At 47.9% G+C, this 19,981-nt stretch overlaps 1 protein-coding gene across 1 annotated transcript; it reads left to right on the plus strand.

Annotated features, from left to right (window-relative positions):
- Positions 1–8,032: 8,032 nt before the first annotated feature.
- Positions 8,033–18,488, plus strand: KLHL40 (kelch like family member 40). Its single transcript, XM_083704133.1, has 6 exons — positions 8,033–9,424; positions 11,500–11,660; positions 13,050–13,157; positions 14,486–14,671; positions 15,415–15,561; positions 18,236–18,488. Exons 1-6 carry the CDS (start codon positions 8,270–8,272, stop codon positions 18,345–18,347), a joined length of 1,869 nt encoding a protein of 622 aa, XP_083560259.1. The 5' UTR covers positions 8,033–8,269; the 3' UTR covers positions 18,348–18,488.
- Positions 18,489–19,981: the final 1,493 nt, after the last annotated feature.

Here is a 19,981-nt window from a genome sequence, read left to right on the forward strand (position 1 = left end):
CTACAGAGCCTTGCTGATCACCGCAATGGGGTGAGCTCCTGTTGCTCAGTCCCTGCTCCTGCCAACCCAGAGTTCAAAAGCATGTCAAAGTGCAAGTAGATAAATAGATACCGCTCCGGCGGAAAGGTAAATGGCATTTCTGTGAGCTGCTCTGGTTCACCAGAAGCGGCTTAGTCATGCTGGCCACATGACCCGGAAAAACTGTCTGCATAAGGGGACAAACGCCGGCTCCCTCGGCCTGTAAAGCAAGATGAGCACCGCAACCCCAGAGTCGTCCGCAACTGGACCTAACGGTTAGGGGTCCCTTTACCTTTACATAGGTATCTATAAGACCTGAATAATAGGGACATGGGTGGCACTGTGGTTTAAACCACTGAGCTTCTTGGACTTGCTGATTGGAAGGTCAGCTGTTCGAATCCCCGTGACGGGGTGAGCTCCCGTTTCTCGGTCCCAGCTCCTGCCCACTTAGCAGTTCAAAAGCACGCCAGTGCAAATAGATAAATAGGTACCGCTCCGGCAAGAGGGTAGACGGCGTTTCCGTGCGCTGCTCTGGTTCGCCAGAAGCAGCTTAGTCATGCTGGCCATATGTATGCCGTATGCCGGCTCCCTCGGCCAATAAAGTGAGATGAGCGCCGCAATCCCAGAGTCAGCCACGACTGGACCTAATGGTCACGAGTCCCTTTACCAAATATAGAGGAAAGAGCAACCTGTTGTGTTTAGGTTCAAATCGTGGGCTTCCCAGGGGTGTAGCCATAGCCCCAGGAACATGATTTTGAGGTGGTGCGAACTATGCACGGATCCCCGTCCCACCTTGTCTGCTGTCGGGGGCCTGTGGCCCCAAAGCCTGGCCTGGCCTTGCTACCACACTCCAGGTCCCCTTGCCGAATGGCCTCCTGGCCACCAGACCCTCCAAGTGCCCCTATATTCCAGAGAAGCCACGCCGGTTTCTGATTTGATCCCGGAATGTCCTGCTTTTCCTTAGGATGTCTCTATTTCCATCAGAGAAATGTTGGAGGGTGTGGAGTTATCCGACCCCGGAGCCGTCTGAAGGCAATCCTTGTATAAGGACGTTTAATGTTTTGTTTTGTTATGTTTTTATATATGTTGGAAGCCGCCCAGAGTGGCTGGGGCAACCCAGTAAGGTGTGTGGGGTATAATAATAATAATAAATTTTATTTATATCCTGCTCTCCCCAGCCAAAGCTGGGCTCAGGGCGGCTAACAACAATCAAAATAATCCAACATTCTAAAAACATTCATTATAAAATTAATTAAAATCAAATTAAAATCAAATTGATGGCAACCACCAAGCAAAATTCTGTGCAGATTGCCAGAGGAGGGGGGTCAGGCTGCGCCCTGACCAAAGGCCTGGTGGAACAGCTCTGTCTTGCAGGCCCTGCGGAAAGATGTCAGGTCCCGCAGGGCCCTAGTCTCTTGTGACAGAGAGTTCCACCAGATTGGAGCTGCGGCCGAGAAAGCCCTGGCTCTAGTTGAGGCCAGCCTAACCTCTCTGTGGCCTGGGACCTTCAAGATGTTTTTATTTGCAGACCGTAAATTTCTCTGTGGGACATACCAGGAGAGGCGGTCCCGTAGGTATGAGGGTCCTAGGCCGTATAGGGCTTTAAAGGTTAAAACCAGCACCTTAAACCTGATCCTGTACTCCACCGGGAGCCAGTGCAGCTGGTATAGCACCGGATGAATATGATCTCGCAACGAAGACCCCGTAAGGAGTCTCGCCGGGGCATTCTGCACCCGCTGGAGTTACTGGGTCAGTCTCAAGGGCAGCCCCACGTATAAATAGGAAACTTATCATTATGGAATGGGACGCCCCTGTTTTCATCGGAGAAATGTTGGAGCGTATGGGCCAGTGTTGGGGGATGTATCAAGGGCTGGTTGGCTGACTGAGCTCCCCACTGCGTGGGCAGGTGGCATAGCGTGGCCCCATAAACCCTCTCTGACCTGTGTGTGCCTGGTAGCATAAGCGGCAAGGCCTGGGCTGGTGCGACAGGTTTTGTTCACTCTCTGTGCCCTGCCCCGGGCACCAACAAAGGATGCAATGCCACTGGGACTTCCCATAGAAGCATCGGGTTAGCTACTTTGAGATGAGGATGCTGGACTAGATGGGCCTCTGGGTTGATCCAGCAGGCTATTTTTATGTTCTTATTGAACGAAGATTCAGAGCTTTTTATCAGCCAGAACTCAGTTCCAGCAGTGCTCAGGTGGGACTCATTGCCATAAAATAATAATCATCATCATCATCATCATCATAATTTATTTATACCCTGCCCACTCTGGGCGGCTTCCAACAAAATATTAAAATGCAATAGTCTGTTAAACATTAAAAGCTTCCCTAAGCAGGGCGGCCATCAGATGTCCTCTACAAGTCTGATAATTGTTTTCCTCTTTGACATCTGATGGGAGGTTGTTCTACAGGGTGGGTGCCACTATCGAGAAGGCCCTCTGCCTGGTTCCCTGTAACTTGGCTTCTCACAGCGAGGGAACCGCCAGAAGGCCCCTTGGAGCTGGACCTCAGTGTCCGGGCAGAATGATAGGGGTGGAGACACTCCTTCAGGTATACTTGACCGAGGCTGTTTATAAGAGAACAGGGCATGTGCTCCTCTTTTTCTAGAAAAATAACACTGCAAAGAAGTATTGTTTGGGGAGGGGTGTATGAAGAAAGCTCTCACACGCATCCTCTCATCTGTCAAACTTGACCCATGAGTGGTGGCAGAGATAATTTGCCACTGTCTGTCCTTGGCTCTGATGCCACCTACTGTCGGTCTCCTTGACTGCCTTCACCATGAAGATGATGACACTGAAGGCTGCGCTGCCCCTTCTCCCAAACCTTCAGAGTCGAATGGTCGTTTCACCCATCAGGGAAACTGGGTCATCCAGTCCCTGGTGCTGAAGTCATGGGACCACTTGGTGGCCTCTGCCATGACGCATCAATAAAAGCCCGGCGATGACGAATGGATTCCACGCCCTGTTCCAGAAGAATTAGCCGTCCCTCCACAATCTGGCTAAATTTAAACAGGGAGCTGAGCTTTCTGGAATGCTACAGAAGGATCTAAAGTTAGATACCATCAGAAAGAAGTGCAACTCACTGAACAGGCAGAATGAACGATTGGGCGGGCAAGTCTTCCATCTCACACAGTTGCAGCCTCTTCCCGGCAACAGAGATTAAAGGTCTTCGTTGGGGTTAGCCCAGCTAATTAGGAAATAATTGTGCTTTATCTAAACACTCCAACTTCGAACCATGAGATGTCAAACTGGTTTGTTTCTACTAGCCATGGGTGGTGTAGTGGTTAAGAGTGGTAGACACATAATCTGGTGAACTGGGTTCGCTTCCCCGCTCCTCCACATGCAGCTGCTGGGTGACCTTGGGCCAGTCACACTTCTTTGAAGTCTTTCAGTCCCACTCACCTCACAGAGTGTTTATTGTGGGGGAGGAAAGGAAAGGAGATTGTTAGCTGCTTTGAGACTCCTTCGAGTAGTGATAAAGCGGGATATCAAATCCAAACTCTTCTTCTTCTTTAGGGTTCAACTATACTACTAATACATTATTTTTCATTATTGATTTATCGATTTATTCCCTGCCCTTTTTCCCTGACAGGGACTCAAGGCAGCTTTCAGATCAGCTAAAAACAGCCAAAAACATAGGGGCAGGGGAAAAACAATTAAACATTAATATAATTAAAACCATACAATAATAATACTTTATTATTTATACCCCACCAATCTGGCTGGGTTTCACCAGCCACTCTGGGCAGCTTCCAACAAAATATTACAAACACGATAAAAGATCAAACATTAAAAGCTTCCCTAAACATTTCCCTAAATAGTGCTGGAGGAGACTCTTGAGAGTCCTATGGACTGCAAGAAGATCAAACCTCTCCATTCTGAAGGAAATCAGCCCTGAGTGCTCACTGGAAGGACAGATCCTAAAGCTGAGGCTCCAAGACTTTGGCCACCTCATGAGAAGAGAAGACTCCCTGGAAAACACCCTGATGTTGGGAAAGATGGAGGGCACAAGGAGAAGGGGACGACAGAGGACGAGATGGTTGGACAGTGTTCTCGAAACTACCAACATGAGTTTGACCAAACTGCAGGAGGCAGTGGAAGACAGGAGTGCCTGGCGTGCTCTGGTCCAGGGGGTCACGAAGTGTCGGAAACGACTAAATGACTAAACAACAAACAGGGCTGCTTTCAGATGTCTTCGAAAAGTCAGATAGTTGTTTATTTCCTTGACATCTGGTGGGCTGGCGTTCCACAGGGCTGGGGCCACCATCAAGAAGGCCCTCTGCCTGGTTCCCTGTTACTTCACTTCTCACAGTGAGGTAACTGCCAGAAGGCCCTCTGAGGAGGATCTCAGTATCTGGGCTGAATGGGGGTGAAAGCATTCTTTCAGGTATACTGGGCTGAGGCTGTTTAGGGCTTTAAAGGTCAGCATCAACACATTGAATTGTGCTTGGAAACGTACCGGGAGCCAATGTAGGGAGCCAATGTAGAAGCGGTGTTATGTTGTCTCGGCAGCCACTCCAGCCTAGCTGCCGCATTCTGGATTAGTTGTAGTTTCTGGGTCACCTTCAAAGGTAGCCCCATGCAGAGCACAAATATAAAAGATCTCTTAGAATCAAATGGATAATTGTAATAAAAACAACATGGCACCAGCCCTTTCATTGAGTACAGTTGCTTCTCAAAAGCCTGTTGGAAGAAGTTCTTCACCAGGTGGCAGAAAGACAGCAAGGTGGGAGCCAGTCTGGTTTCTCTAGGCAGAGAGTTCCAAAGTCTAGGAGAAGCCACCACCGAGAAGGCCCTAAATGGCGCTGAACAGTGGTTAATCGACAAAGAGGAATGAAGGAGTCCCATCGCACCCTCGTAGCTGTGCAGTGTGGATCTGACACATTAATTTGCCATCCTGTGCAGCTGATGGGGTGACAGAGACACTCGAGAGATTAAAGAGCTCATCAGATGTTAAGTCCCCTTGAAAAGGGGCAAATTAATGCAGATGGGAAAATATAATCCACAGAGAGGATTAAGAACATGGCTTGGAGCCGAGACAATGTGCTGCTCTGGAAAGACCTGCTAACCCTTTGTTTGCCAAAAAATAAAAAAGGCAAGGGAGGACAGGCTGGATTATGACTAGCCCCAGACTACACTTGACTAATCAGGGCATCTGTTTACTGAGAGCCAATGTGGTGCAGTGGTTAAAGTGTTGGACTAGGACCTGGGAGAACAGGGTTCAAATCCCCACTTGGCCACAAAGCTTGCTGGGCAATATTGGGGACCAGTCACTGCCTCTCAGACTTAATCTACTTCGCAGGACTCTTGTGGGGTTTAAATGGGGAGGGGGTGAACCCTTTTGGAGAAAAAAGGTGAGATATAAATGCAATAAAATAAATAATACTCTGTGTCAAATCCGCTCCACTGAAATAATGTCCCCAAGTCTGAGGGAGGTGTGTACATATATTTAATTTCCTTGCAAAACATCTTTTGACATTCAGCTTTAAAAAAGCCAACAAACCCCAAGCCCCTGGGATTTTGAAAACAACCATCTTATTTAGCTATCTGCCATGTCAGATGTTAGCCTCAAATTCTGACTGCCAAACCGGCACGGGTGTCATCAGCATATTGTACTACACATCACCACCATAATGCAATATGTAAATGTCTAGTAAAGTTTCCCATTAATTAATGCCATAAAAGCTGAAAGATATCCTAAGCTATTAGTGGAACAGTATTGTTGTTGTTGTTTAGTTGTTTAGTCGTGTCCGACTCTTCATGACCCCACGGACCCGAGCATGCCAGGCACTCCTGTCTTCCACTGCCTCCCACAGTTTGGTCAAACGCATGTTTGTAGCTTCAAGAACATTGTCCAACCATCTCGTCCTCTGTCGTCCCCTTCTCCTTGTGCCCTCCATCTTTCCCAACATCAGGGTCTTTTCCAGGGAGTCTTCTCTTCTCATGAGGTGGCCAAAGTATTGGAGCCTCAGCTTCAGGATCTGTCCTTCCAGTGAGCACTCAGGGCTGGTTTCCTTCAGAATGGAGAGGTTTTATCTTATTGCAGTCCATGGGACTCTCAAGACTCTTCTCCAGCACCATAATTCAAAAGCATCCATTCTTCGGCAATCAGCCTTCTTTATGGTCCAGCTCTCACTTCCATACATCACTACTGGGAAAACCATAGCTTTAACTATACGGACCTTTGCTGGCAAGGTGATGTCTCTGCTTTTTAAGATGCTGGGAACGGTATTACCCAAGCATTAAAATTTTGGCTGGATTTTCAGCATTTCAGACTCTCAAATCCATAAATCTTTATGGTATTCTTGGATTTGCATCTTGCCTTTGCTCTACGGAGCTCAAGGCAGCGCTGAGAGTTCATCCTCTCCATGATCTTCACAACAACCTTGTGAGGTAGGTTTGGGTGAAGCAGGATGGGAGCCCAAGACCCAAGCGAGCACCATGCCTGAGTGGATATTGAATAAGCTATAGTATATAGGCTGCTGTGAATGCTTGGGACAAAGCGATATAAATATTATAGTCCCAGTAGGACTTTTTTCCTTTAGCGTCAGTTGGCCACTAACAATCATTCCACATATTTCTGAAAACAGAGGGTATTGCCAGTGCTTATGTGTCCAAAATGGTACCATCAACAAGCAAGAGGGATACACCTGCAGCTTTGCAGGTATCCTCAAAGTCCGCTGAAGTACATAAAGGGAATACTGACTGGCTATTTGGGGGGCAGGGTGTGTAAAAGCAAGAAGGACAGGTAATCTGAAGGAGCGTCTCCACCCCCATCGTTCTGCCCGGATACTGAGGTCCAGCACCGAGGGCCTTCTGGCGGTTCCCTCACTGCGAGAAGCCAAGTTACAGGGAAATAGGCAGAGGGCCTTTTTAGTAGTGGCACCCGCCCTGTGGAACGCCCTCCCACCAGATGTCAAAGAGAAGAACTACCAGGCTTTTAGAAGGCAGCCCTGTTTAGGGAAGCTTCTAATGTTTGATCCATTCCTGTATTTTAATATTTTGTTGGAAGCCACCCAGAGTGGCTGGGGAAGCCCAGCCAGATGGGCGGGGTATAAATAATAAATTATTCTTATGGAGTGGAGTATCCTGAGGCAGGGCATGGTGGCTGACCGGAATACTAAGCAGAAGCGCTTCACACTGCAACATTTTGTTGCTGTTCCCAGCAACAAAACGAGCAGTCAAATCCTGCTAATATGGTGGAAATGCCAGAAATAAGGCATATGATCTCAGTGTTCCGGGGGGGGGGGGCAATATGAAGCCAGGAGCAGGATGGGGAATGAAATCTGAACAAAATGAAACTCATCTTCTGTTCGAAGCTGTCTGGAATAGGCTGCTAAAAGGTTTCTAGCTTGGCGTGATGGGTATGGTGGTCCTCACCTTAGGGCCTAGCAGCTTGCCTGTTTCCCCATCTGTTTGTTTCCAAGGGCCCCATAACACAACCGCACTTGCTCCTGACGAGGAAACGAATCCTCGTCACGGCTGCCCACGGAACAGCCAGTCACTTGAGGGAACACGGCACAAACAACGACGTACATGTGAATAAATCAATAAATCAAATCAGATAAACCATCCCTGGGGCATTTGTGACTTGGACGGATTTCCTTCTTTCGTACCAAACGTCAGATGCATTTCTTCGCTGTTTACTCAACTCTGACTTTGCAGTATATTTTTAGCGCATTAATCTTTGCTCCGGATTTAGCAAAGGAGACCAGGGATATGGTGTGTGTGTGCAGTCAAGACTATCCCCACGGCTCCTGAGCCTGGTTTTAGGGACTTTGAGTCACTCCGAGGCAGAATCTGTTTCACACACACACACACACAGTTCCTAAGGCAGCCGGTCACCAGCTTTTCTGCCGAAAGTCCTTCAGGAAAAGGCTTCCCCGATAGTGAATCACGAAAGCGTCTGCCATGGATCTAGAATTACACTTACAGCTGTTACTCAGCCCCCCTCGTGCCACCCCACCCGCCAACAACAGCTACCCCTCCCCGGCAGGCCAGTTTGTCATATTAAAAGGTGATCGGCTTACATATGTTGCCGAATGGATTCCCTAAGCTCCGTAATGCTGTAGCTATATATAAAAAGCCCCTCTTGCTGTGGAAACTGAGCCACACAGTCAGCTGTGCTGGCAGCAAGACTCTCATATTCTCTGAGCTCCATCTGGGAGCAAAAAAAGGGGGGACCTCAGACGCTCACGGGTTCAAAGGAGTGGGAAGAGAAGACCGAGTGGGAAGAAGCGACCGGAGTCATGGCCTTGCCGATGGAACAAGCCGAGGAGTTGCGTCTCTACCAGCAAACCCTCCTCCAGGATGGTCTGAAAGACATGCTAGACCACAACAAGTTCCTCGACTGCGTCTTGAAGGTCAAAGGGAGAGAATTCCCGTGCCACCGCCTGGTCCTCGCCGCCTGCAGCCCCTACTTCAGGGCTATGTTCCTGTCGGACATGGAAGAAAGCAAGAAAAAGGAGATCGACTTGGAGGACGTCGACCCAGAAGTCATGGGGAAGATTCTCCACTACATCTACACTTCAGAGCTTGACATCACTGAGCAGAACGTGCAGGACATCTTCACGGTGGCCAACATGTTCCAGATTCCTTCCATCTTCACCGTCTGTGTCTCCTTTCTGCAAAAGAGGCTTTGCCTCAGCAACTGCCTGGCCATCTTCAGGCTGGGCTTGATGCTGGACTGTGCACGCCTAGCCATAGCGGCGAGGGACTTCATAAGCGACCGCTTCACCCTCATCTCCCGGGACGAGGAGTTCAACCAGCTCTCTCCCGACGAGCTCATCGCCATCATCTCCACCGACTCGCTCAACGTAGAGAAGGAGGAGACCGTCTTCGAGGTGGTGATGAAGTGGGCCACAGCGAGGGACCGCGAGGCCCGGGCGAAAGCACTCCCAGTGGTCTTTGAGAGCATCCGCTTCCGACTCATGGACAAAGCTTACTTCAAGGACCATGTGGAGAAGCACGCCTTGGTCAAATCCAGCCCAGAGCTCCTCAAGAAGGTCCAGATGGTCAAGGATGCCCATGACGGGAAGTTGACGGTGGTGAGGAAGACGACGGGGAAGAAAAAGGGGGAGAAGAAAACTGGTGACAATGTCATCAACGGAGAGGTAGAGCAAGAAGCAGGAGAGGAAGAGGAAGAGGAGGAGGCTCTCCCAGGGATCTTGAACGACACAATGCGCTTCGGGATGTTTCTACAAGACCTTATTTTCATGATCAGTGACTCAGGGGCAGTGGCCTACGATCCGGGAGCCAACGAGTGCTATTTCGCCTCCGTCTCCGCTCAGATCCCAAAGAATCATGTCAGCCTGGTCACCCGTGAGAACCAGATCTTCATAGCAGGTGGAATTTACTACAACGAGGACAATAAAGAGGACCCAATGAACTCCTATTTCTTGCAGGTACCACTTGTTGTTTTCTTCCTCCTGGCTTGTGAATGGTGTATGCAGCTTGCTGCTCCGCACGCCAAGAGTCATGCAGTGCTAGATTCCCCTTGGCGTGCGGAGCCAACTCCAGGGTGGTTTAGGTCCAGTTTCAGATATGCCCTGGTTCAAACTGGCCTGACGCTCTGTTTCAAGTGTGTGTCTCAGCAGGGATGGTGGTGAGTTCAGAGCAATGGCATTGCATCACCTTATATTGCATTACCTAGATAGTTATTGCTTTCTTCATAATCTCACAGTTGTCTGGCTAGATGAGGCAGGAGATCCACATAGCCAGGGGGTACCGCTTCCCCTTTATCCGAACACAAGTGGGCCCTGCAACAAAAACTTGCAGTATGAAGTGCTTCTGCTCAGTTAAACCACAGAGCCTAGGACTTGCCGATCAGAAGGTCGGCGGTTCAAATCCCTGCGATGGGGTGAGCTCCCGTTGCTTGGTCCCTGCTCCTGCCAACCTAGCAGTTCAAAAGCATGTCAAAAGTGCAAATAGATAAATAGGTACCGCTCTGGCGGGAAGGTAAACAGTGTTTCCATGCGCTGCTCTGGTTCACCAGAAGCGGCTTATTCATGCTGGCCACATGACCCGGAAGCTGTATGCCGGCTCCCTCGGCCAATAAAGTGAGATGAGCGCTGCAACCCTAGAGTCGGACACGACTGGACCTAATGGTCAGGGGTCGCTTTACCTTTTTTTATGACTGTTTAAAATAGTATAGTGCTTTGAGAGCAGGGTGTAAACATGGCCTAGTTCTCCATTGTTCCAGAGGGCAGGACTAGAACCACTGGGTGGAAATGGCAAATGCGGTTGGACTGTTTCCCATCAGCCCCAAACACATCTGGAAGGCCACAAGTTTCTCGCCCCTGCATTCAGAGGAACATCCAAATGATGAGATTTGTTGAACCGTGGAGGAGGGCTGCCCCAGGCTCTCCTTGTCCCCTGGAGGTATAGAAGCAGAGGCTGGATGGTTCTCTATTGGGGAAGCTGTAGCTACATCCTGCATTGTAGATCCAGTGGGATTGGGCCAGATAACCTCTGGGGGACCTGTCAACTCCATCGTTCTATGTTCTGCTGCCCGACAACAACCAGAGCTATATCTCAGTCCTAAAAACCCTAGCAGCAGGGTGAGCGTAAACCCTGCTCAACGCAGTGTGATGTACTTCTGAGTAAATCTATACAGCATCCCCTCCAACATCCCACTGATCAAAAATGGGATGCTTGTTTTTTTGGCCCAAAACTCTTGCGGGAGTTGGGTGGCACTCTGGGTTAAACCACAGAGCCTAGGACTTGGCGGTTCGAATCCCTGCAAGAGGGTGAGCTCCCGTTGCTCGGTCCCTGCTCCTGCTAACCTAGCAGTTCGAAAGCACGTCAAAAGTGCAAGTAGATAAATAGGTACCGCTCTGGCGGGAAGGGGAACGACGTTTCCGTGTGCTGCTCTGGTTCGCCAGAAGTGGCTTAGTCATGCTGGCCACATTACCTGGAAGCTGTACGCCGGCTCCCTCGACCAATAAAGCGAGATGAGCACCGCAACCCCAGAGTCAGCCACGACTGGACCTAATGGTCAGGGGTCCCTTTACCTTTACCATGCGGGAGTCAGTTGACTTGGGTGAGAGCGAGAGGCCAAAAAATGGGACATTCTGGGATCCAATCAGAAGCAAAGGTTGGCTTCTGTAATTCCAAGATGTCCTGCTCAAATCTTGATGGCTGAGGGGTATGATATAGGTCCACACTCTTTGGAGTCTTCTTCTTCCTGTATAACAGGAGTGGGAGACTTCAGACCCACGGTCAAAATGTGACCTTCCAGGCCTTTCTATCCAACCTTTTGGACTTTCCCCAGGCCTCACCCCACTTGAGTGCTTTGGCCTGGCTGGAAAATGTCCTCAATATCTGATGGAACCTCTTGGCTTCCTGGATGGAGGATAAAGAGGTGTGCAAAAACAAGCTGTTTTTGCCTCTGGCCTGCAGCCCTCAGAAAGTTGTGCAGGTGGGACTGTGGTCCTCAGCTTTGTCATGATGCTTCTCTGCCTTATCTGCTTCTCTGCAGTATGACCACTTGGACTCAGACTGGCTCGGGATGCCTCCCCTGCCGTCTCCCCGCTGCCTGTTTGGCCTCGGTGAGGCCGAAAACTCCATCTTTGTAGTTGGCGGGAAAGAGCTGAAGGAAGGAGAAGAAACCCTGGACTCAGTCCTGTGCTACGATCGACTGTGAGTGTGAAAACTTGAGCCAGCCAATACAGACTCCTAAGCAGATTTTGGCGAGGGACAGTCCACGTTATGACCCTGAGACCATTGTTCAAATTTTGACAGGCAAAACTGTGGGTTGGAGGATGCTGACAAGCTGCAAGGTGTGGAGAGAAGGGCAACCAAGATGACCAAGGGCCTTATGAGGAACGGTTGAGGGAGTTGGGAATGTTTAGCCTGGAAAAGAGGAGACTGAGAGGAGATATGAGAGCCATCTTCAAATATCTCAAGGGCTTTCGAATGGAGCTTGTTTTCTCTTGCTCTGGAGGCTAGGACCCGAACCAATGGATTCAAGTTACGAGAAAGGAGATTCCGTCTAAACATTAGGAAGAACGTTTTGGTAGTGAGAGATGTTGAAGAGTGGAACAGTCTCCCTAGAGAGGTGACACATCTTGGACCTTTTTAAGGAGAATTTGGATGTCCATCTGTCAAAGATGCTTTAGTTGAGATTCTGCGTCGCAAGAAGTTGAACCATGACCCTCAGAGTCATAGTAAAGTATTCCTATTTCCTACTCTACAGTTCTATGATTATATGAAAATGGAGGTCGAATCAGCCTCAGTTGTGCCTGTCGAAATCAGCAAGGGCCTCAGGGTAATAATTTGTCACCCCTGGGATTAGTATCTTTATTTATTGAAAACATTTCCATAACACTAAAACATTAAAAACGAAACGACGTCTGGGTAGTTTGCAGCAGCAGACAACAACCCATAACTTACTTTACAATTATGCTTTAATTGTGTCACCGCTTTTATTGTTCTATACTATGTCTGCATTTAATTTGTTCCTTGTGAGCCACCCAGAGAATTCGGATTGCGCAGAAAATAGATACAAAAGCCATCCGTTAAAATAGTTAATCACAGCAAAAGGCAGCAGTAGAAATGATTGCAATGGATTTATTTATTTATTTAAAGCATGTCTGAGGTTAAAAGCCTGGGAAAACAGGGAGATATTTGCTTAGTGCCTAAAAGGCATTCATGGAAGTGAAGAGATATTTTACTATGCTGCTGTGAAAGGGGCAAAGAAATGCAGAAAAGAGGGGTGAAGGGGAGACTGCAAGCCTAGAGCCATTTTCCTGGGAGGACAAAGAAGCAAATATGTCAGAATTCCCACATTGTCTCCTTTTCTTCAGTTCTTGACGTTAGTTTGCAGATCTTTTTTTAAAGAAAATTCATCAGCGTGTTCTCCTAATGGGCACATTTATATGCAGGTTTTTTTTTGGTGTAATATACACAATTTTTGCCCAGAGATTCCCCCTAATGCAACACATTTCTGGATGTTATTTTCATACGGCCTGGGGGCCTGGGAAGAAAGCTGAAACCTGCCTGAAAGAATATCATTCTTCTGTCCACCAGGTCCTTTAAATGGGGAGAAGCGGACTCCCTTCCTTACCCAGTCTATGGCCACAGCGTGGTATCCCAGAACGACCTCATCTACGCCATCGGAGGCAAAGGAAATGACAAGTAAGTGAGAGAAGTGTTAGAAACAGAAATATGAAAGCTAGGAGCTAAATGGCACCTTAAACTGAGGTTATGGGTGCAACGACAGACTGTCTAGGCGCGATTTTAAAAAAATAACAATAATACAAAGCTGAAACTGAATGAATTGCAGCTAAAATATTATGTTCATTTTTCATAATAGTCCTGCTCTAGTAGTCCTTTCCCCGCCCCCCTAATATTCTTAAGAGGGTCTCTTCTCCAGTCTTCAGAGAGTAGCTGGAAGCGGTGAGGCAGAAAAAGGTCCTCCTTTCCTTCCACTTTGCAGTTTTATCTTAGGCATCTTTGTTATATACTGATCCTAGAACAATAGGATCCAGAATGCAGCAGTCTGATTGGTCCGCAGGAGCCACCCAATCCAGCTCCAGGTGGAAGTGAATCAGCGACCTGATTGGCCTACAGGAGCAGCCTGGAATCAGCCAATCACACGGGGACCATTGTGTAAATAATGTATATATAGCTAGACGTTTTGGGGAAAGTTTCATTCATTTCTACTATGAGCTGAATAAAGAGCATGAAATTTGCACTCGACTCTGAGTATATTTATTTCAGTGTTCATGGTGAGTTCAGGTACCTCTTTTTCTAGAAAAATGGCACGAATTGGACACAAGAGGAGCTGTTTACATCTGGTTGGCTGGCATCCGTCTGTCTCGGGAGACATTGGAGGAGTGAGCCTTTGGGGGTGCAGTCAAATTGTTGGGAGAGCTACAGCGCCTGCTGTGGCTATAGAGACCTTCTATCGGTCCATTCACCATCAGAAGCACAGCTGGTGGTGACAGAAGAGAGAGCCTTTTCTGTGGCTGCTCCCATATAGTGGAATTTGCTCCCCAGGGAAGTTAAGACTGGCTCCCTCCTTCTCCTCCCTCTGCTGGCAGACTAGGTAAAGGTAAAGGGACCCCTGACCATTAGGTCCAGTCGTGGCCGACTGTGGGGTTGCGACGCTCATCTCGCTTTATTGGCTGAGGGAGCCGGCGTACAGCTTCTGTCACAGGGATTGGAACCGCCGACCTTCTGATTGGCAAGCCCTAGACTAAGATCTCCCTGTTCAGACAGCTGAAAGATGGTTCTGACTACTGGGCTACTCTCAGGGAAGCCTGCATTTTCATCACTGGTTCCAAATGTGGTTTGGTGCATTTTAGCTATTGCTTTTCAACCGTTTGTTTTTACTGCTCTGTATTTTATAATGTTGTTTTTAAAGGTCATAAACCGCCTTGACCCTCAGCTTGAGAGGGAGGTGGGATTATAAAAACATTACATAAACTATACAAACCTCACCCCTGCCCCTTCTATGCCAGGAAGTGCCTGAACACACTCCTTGTCTACAACCCAAAGAAGTTTGAGTGGAAGGAATTGGCTCCCATGAAAACGGCGCGATCACTGTTCGGGACGACGATACACAACGGGAAAATTTACGTGGTGGCCGGAGTGACCGATTCCGGCTTGACCAGCTCAGTGGAAGTTTATGACATTGCAGCCAATAAGTAAGTGCCTTGCTTGGCAGCACACAGAATCACAGAATTGTCGAGTTGGAAGGGACCCAGCGGTCATCTAGACCAACCCCCTGCAAATGCAGGAATCACAGAATCCCATCCAATCTCTGTTTATAAACCTCCAATGAAGGAGAGTCCACCAGCCTTCCGAGTTAAGTTTGTTCCACTGTTGAATCGTTCTTAACCCTCAGGAAGTGTTTCCTAATGTTTAGCTGGAATCTCCTTTCTGGTAATTTAAATCTTTTGGTCCGAATGACCAGGACTTCCCAGAACTATTGAACCCCGAAGCAGGTTTCTCACACCACCGCTGAAATTTCTGTGCTGCAAAAGCTTATTTGCAAATTGTGCAAGAATCAGAATTATCATACAGAGGAGGTTCCCCGTTGCACTCCGCGTGAGTCACTGATCTGTGTGATGCTTACAGATAGAAAGAGGCCTATTCTGCGCAACTACTCACACAGAGATGCAGCAGGTATACAAACCTTTGGCCAGGTACCTCTGCATTAGGACTAGACAGGATAGTTCAATCCCACCCAGAATTCCCTGTCCAGAGGAGAGTCTCGATGTAAGGAATCTGGACCAGAGTGGCAGTAGGAGTTTGGTGGCCATTGCTTTGTGCTTGTGCCCCACTGCATGCCCCATATCTTATGCACATAGGGATGTCAGCCAGGGAAGATGCAGGCAGAGAGGTCTGCATCCTCACGCTCATCTGGTTTTCTTCTGTGCCATGTCAGGTGGGAAACCTTCCCGGAATTCCCCCAGGAGCGTAGCTCGGTCAGCCTGGTCAGCTTGGCAGGTACTCTCTACCTGATTGGAGGCTTTGCCACCGTGGAGACAGAGTCGGGGGAACTGGTGCCAACAGAGCTCAATGACGTTTGGAGGTAAGACATAATAATAATAATAATAATAATAATAATAATAATAATAATAATAATAATTTATACCCCAGCCACTCTGGGCGGCTTCCAAAAAAATATTAAAATACTGTAATAAATCAAACATTAAAAGCTTCCCTAAACAGGGCTGCCTTCAGATGTCTTCTAAAAGTCTGGTAGTTGTTGTTCTCTTTGACAACTGGTGGGAGGGTGTTCCACAGGGAGGGCGCCACCACTGAGAAGGCCCTCTGCCTGTTTCCCTGTAACTTGGCTTCTTGCAGTGAGGGAACCGCCAGAAGGCCCTCGGTGCTGGACCTCAGTGTCTGGGTAGAACGATGGGGGTGGAGACGATCCTTCAGATATACTGGGTCGAGGCCGTTTAGGGCTTTCAAGGTCAGCACCAACACTTTGAATTGTTCTCGGAAACATACTGGGAGCCAATGTAGGTCTTTCAAGACCGGTGTTATGTGGTCTCGGTGGCCGCTCCCAGTCACCAGTCTGGCTGCCGCGACATGCCGACATGGTTCAGCCTTGCTGGCATTCACGGGAAGGAAGCAAATGCAAATGGGAGATTTCTCATTTATGAAAGGTTTTGTTGTGATTGTGGGTTTTTATGCTAGTGCCTATTATACCAGGAGATGACTTTTAGCTGTGCTACATAGAACTGTAGAATTGCAGAGTCGGAAGGGACCCTGAGGATCATCTAGCCCAACCCACTCCAATGCAGGAATATTCAGCTGTCCCATACGGGGATGGAACCTGCAACCTTGCCGCTATTAGCACCACACTCTAACCAACTGAGCTATCCCTACTAGCTCTGAACAGTAGGTGATGCCTCAGAGCCACGATGATGAGTTGCCATTGATAGAAACACACACACACACACCCTGCTCCATGGAAGCGTTCAATCCCCTTTTAGAGCCACCTTGGCCATCTTGTGGCAAGGAATTCTGCAGATTAATTTTGTGCAGCTTTACGTGGGAGTCCTTGGTTTTTCAGCAACGTGGATCATTTTTTATAGTGCAGCTCTCCTTTGCCGCTGCATCAACCATCTCCCCATTTGGAGAGCTCTTTTTGGAGCCGTCGAATCTGACCCTGTTTTCTCGGCTCGTTAGAATTTGGAGTTGCCTGAAAACTCAGCTACTTCATGGCAGATTGGGGCTGTCAGAGTATTCCAAGTTACAGGGAGGTAGCCGTGTTGGTCTCTCGTAGTCAAAACAAAATTTAAAAAATCCTTCCAGTAGCACCTTAGAGACCAACTAAGTTAGTTATTGGTATAATCATCATCATCATCATCATCATCATCATCATCATCATCTTTATTTATACCCTGCCCTTCCCGGTTCAAGAAACCGGGCTCAGGGCTGCTAACAACAAATTTAAAACACTTAAATTGATGCTACAAAAAAACCAGCATAAAATACAGTATAAAGCGTAAATAACAATAAAACCAAAAATCAATTTAGGTATGAGCTTTTCATGTGCATGCACACTTCTTCAGATACCTGAAGAATCCAGTATCTGAAGAAGTGTGCATGCACACGAAAGCTCATACCAATAACTAACTTAGCTGGTCTCTGAAGTGTTACTGGAAGGAATTTTTTTATTTAGAGTATCAGGCTGCAAATGATACATAACTACCGGTAATTGCATCCCCCTCCCACACCTGCGCTGTGTTTCCTTTGCAAATGGGGTGGAAGAATCTAAATGGCAACGTCATTTATGCAATTATGCAAATTGCACAATTCCGCCACAGAGAACAATAATGCAGTTTTGAGTGGCAGGCGAGCAGCAGCGTGATGGGATCAGTGCTGCATGGAGTAAATACAGTGCAGAACAGAGAACCACGCAGTCTTACATCCTTTCTCCAGATCAGTGATGCACAAATTAAAAAGCACCAGTCTCAATACATTTCAAAGAACAAAAACTATCTATCTAAAACATGGAGGGAGTTAAAAGAACATTTTGATGTAATAGAATTTTAGTGTGGAACTTGGGAACTCCCTGCCTTGTGATATCAAGCAGGCTCTGTCGCTGCACTTTTTGGCGCCTGCTAAAACCATTCCTGTTTAGACAAGCCTACCCAGGCAGTGGAAGACAGTAGTGTCTGGCGTGCTCTAGTCCATGGGGTCACAAAGAGTCGGACACGACTAAACGACTAAACAACAACAACAACAACAACAACCCAGGGGCTTAAAAGGGACGCGGGTGGCACTGTGGGTTAAACCACAGAGCCTAGGACTTGTTGATCAGAAGGTCAGCAGTTTGAATCCTCCTGCCCACCTAGCAGCTCGAAAGCACGTCAAAGTGCAAGTAGATAAATAGGTACCACTCCGGCGGGAAGGTAAACGGTGTTTCCATGCACTGCTCTGGTTCATCAGAAGCGGCTTAGTCATGCTGGCCACATGACCCAGAAGCTGTACGCCGGCTCCCTTGGCCAATAAAGCGAGATGAGCGCCGTAACCCCAGAGTCGGTCACAACATTTTATTGTTTTATATTTTTTGTGAAGAACTTTGAGCGTCCCCTCCCCCTTTTTCTTTTACAATCAAGGAATCAAGTGCCTAAGAGTTTATGAAAATCAGTAAACAAACGTCCTGGCGCCTGTGTATTTTACACCAGTTGATATAGGTCCATTCCCCCCATCTTGGTCTCATCCAGTTCTGTTCCTGACTTTTCCAGGTACGACGAAGAAGGGAAGAAGTGGGAAGGTGTTCTCCGAGAGATCCAGTACGCGTCAGGCGCGACTTTTCTGCCCGTGCGGCTCAACGTTCTGCGATTAACAAAGATGTGATTGCACCCCAACATCACTTTTAACTTCCTGCTACCAAGATCTCTTTTTCTCCCTGCCTCCCCAAATTCTCTTTCTTTTGTAAGTCTGTTTTGATGGGTGTCACTTTTTTTTGGTTAGGTAAAACATTTTGAAAAACTGCTACATTTGCTGCTTCCTGTCTTATTTACTCAGTTTCGCTAATGAGCACTGGAATAATGAAAGGCCGTAATAGACGGGCTGGCATTTGTGCAAGAAATTTGTGGAAGGAAATTTGTGCAAGCAGGCACAAATCAAGTTGGGCAGGAGCTGGTAGGCAGGAACTGGTGGGCTGTTCCCTAAATCCTAGCACAACATATGCAGTTCCCTAAATCTTAGCACAACTTCATCCTCTTTTATCTACTGACCTGGGAGGGAGCAGCAGCTACAGAGAAGAAGAGGAGTTTGGATTTGATATCCTGATTTATCACTACCCAAAGGAGTCTCAAAGCGGCTAAAATTCTCCTTTCCCTTCCTCCCCCACAACAAACACTCTGTGAGGTGAGTGGGGCTGAGAGACTTCAGAGAAGTGTGACTGGCCCAAGGTCACCCAGCAGCTGCATGTGGAGGAGCAGAGACGCGAACCCGGTTCCCCATATTACGAGTCTATCGCTCTTAACCACTACACTACATAATTGACTGTTAATTGGAAAATGTTATACAGTGGTACATTGGTTTAAGAACAGCTTAGTTTATGAACAACTTGGATTAAGAACGCTGCAAACCCGGAAGTAGGTGTTTTGGTTTGTGAACTTTGCCTTGGAAGCAGAACATGTTTCGCTTCCTGTTGAGTGTGTCCCATTTGTAAATTGAGTCCCCTGCTGCTCTGGGAAAGCACACCGTGGTTTAAGAACACTTTGGTTTAAGAATGGACTTCTGCTTTTGGTTTAAGAATGGACTTCGCTCTTAACCACTACACCAGGCGAGTCGCTCAGGGAAGGCAGGCGAGACCTTGCAATCTTGCCAAAACCCAAAGCTACGTAGCCCAGCTGTTCTCTGTACCCTGAAGACATAGTCACCAATTTCCTATTACTGAAGGACTCCCCAGAGTCTTTTCTGCTTCTACCCAGAAAGATGGACAGGGGAAAAAAACCTTAGGTATATCTAGGTACAGTGGTACCTCGGGTTAAGAACTTAATTCGTTCTGGAGGTCTGTTCTTAACCTGATGCACCACTTTAGCTAATGGGGCCTCCTTCTGCTGCCGCTGTACGATTTCTGTTCTCATCCTGAAGCAAAGTTCTTAACCCGAGGTACTATTTCTGGGTTAGTGGAGTCTGTAACCTGAAGCGATGGCAACCTGAAGCGTATGTAACCCAAGGTACCACTGTATTTGATGTCGATGCCTAGGAATCTGAAATCTGTAGGTGACTTACCTGGCTCAGCGGCTGGGCATGACAGTATCTGACACTTGCGCCTGATGCTTGCTTAAGTGCCCACTGTGTCTTTGCAAGAGAGGAAGAGAGGAACAGGTTTTCTGGGCCTCCATTGATTCTTTGGTTCTGCCTCCTACTAGCTGCCGTGCCCACCACCCCACCAGCTCCAGGGTTCCCTCAGGGTCCCCTCAGGGCCCCCTCCAGCTCTGCAGCTCTTTGTCTGGTAGCCCATGGAAGATGGAACA

The sequence above is a fragment of the Podarcis gaigeae genome (genome assembly GCF_964106915.1).
Source record: "Podarcis gaigeae genome assembly, chromosome: 12".
Lineage (NCBI taxonomy): Eukaryota > Metazoa > Chordata > Lepidosauria > Squamata > Lacertidae > Podarcis > Podarcis gaigeae.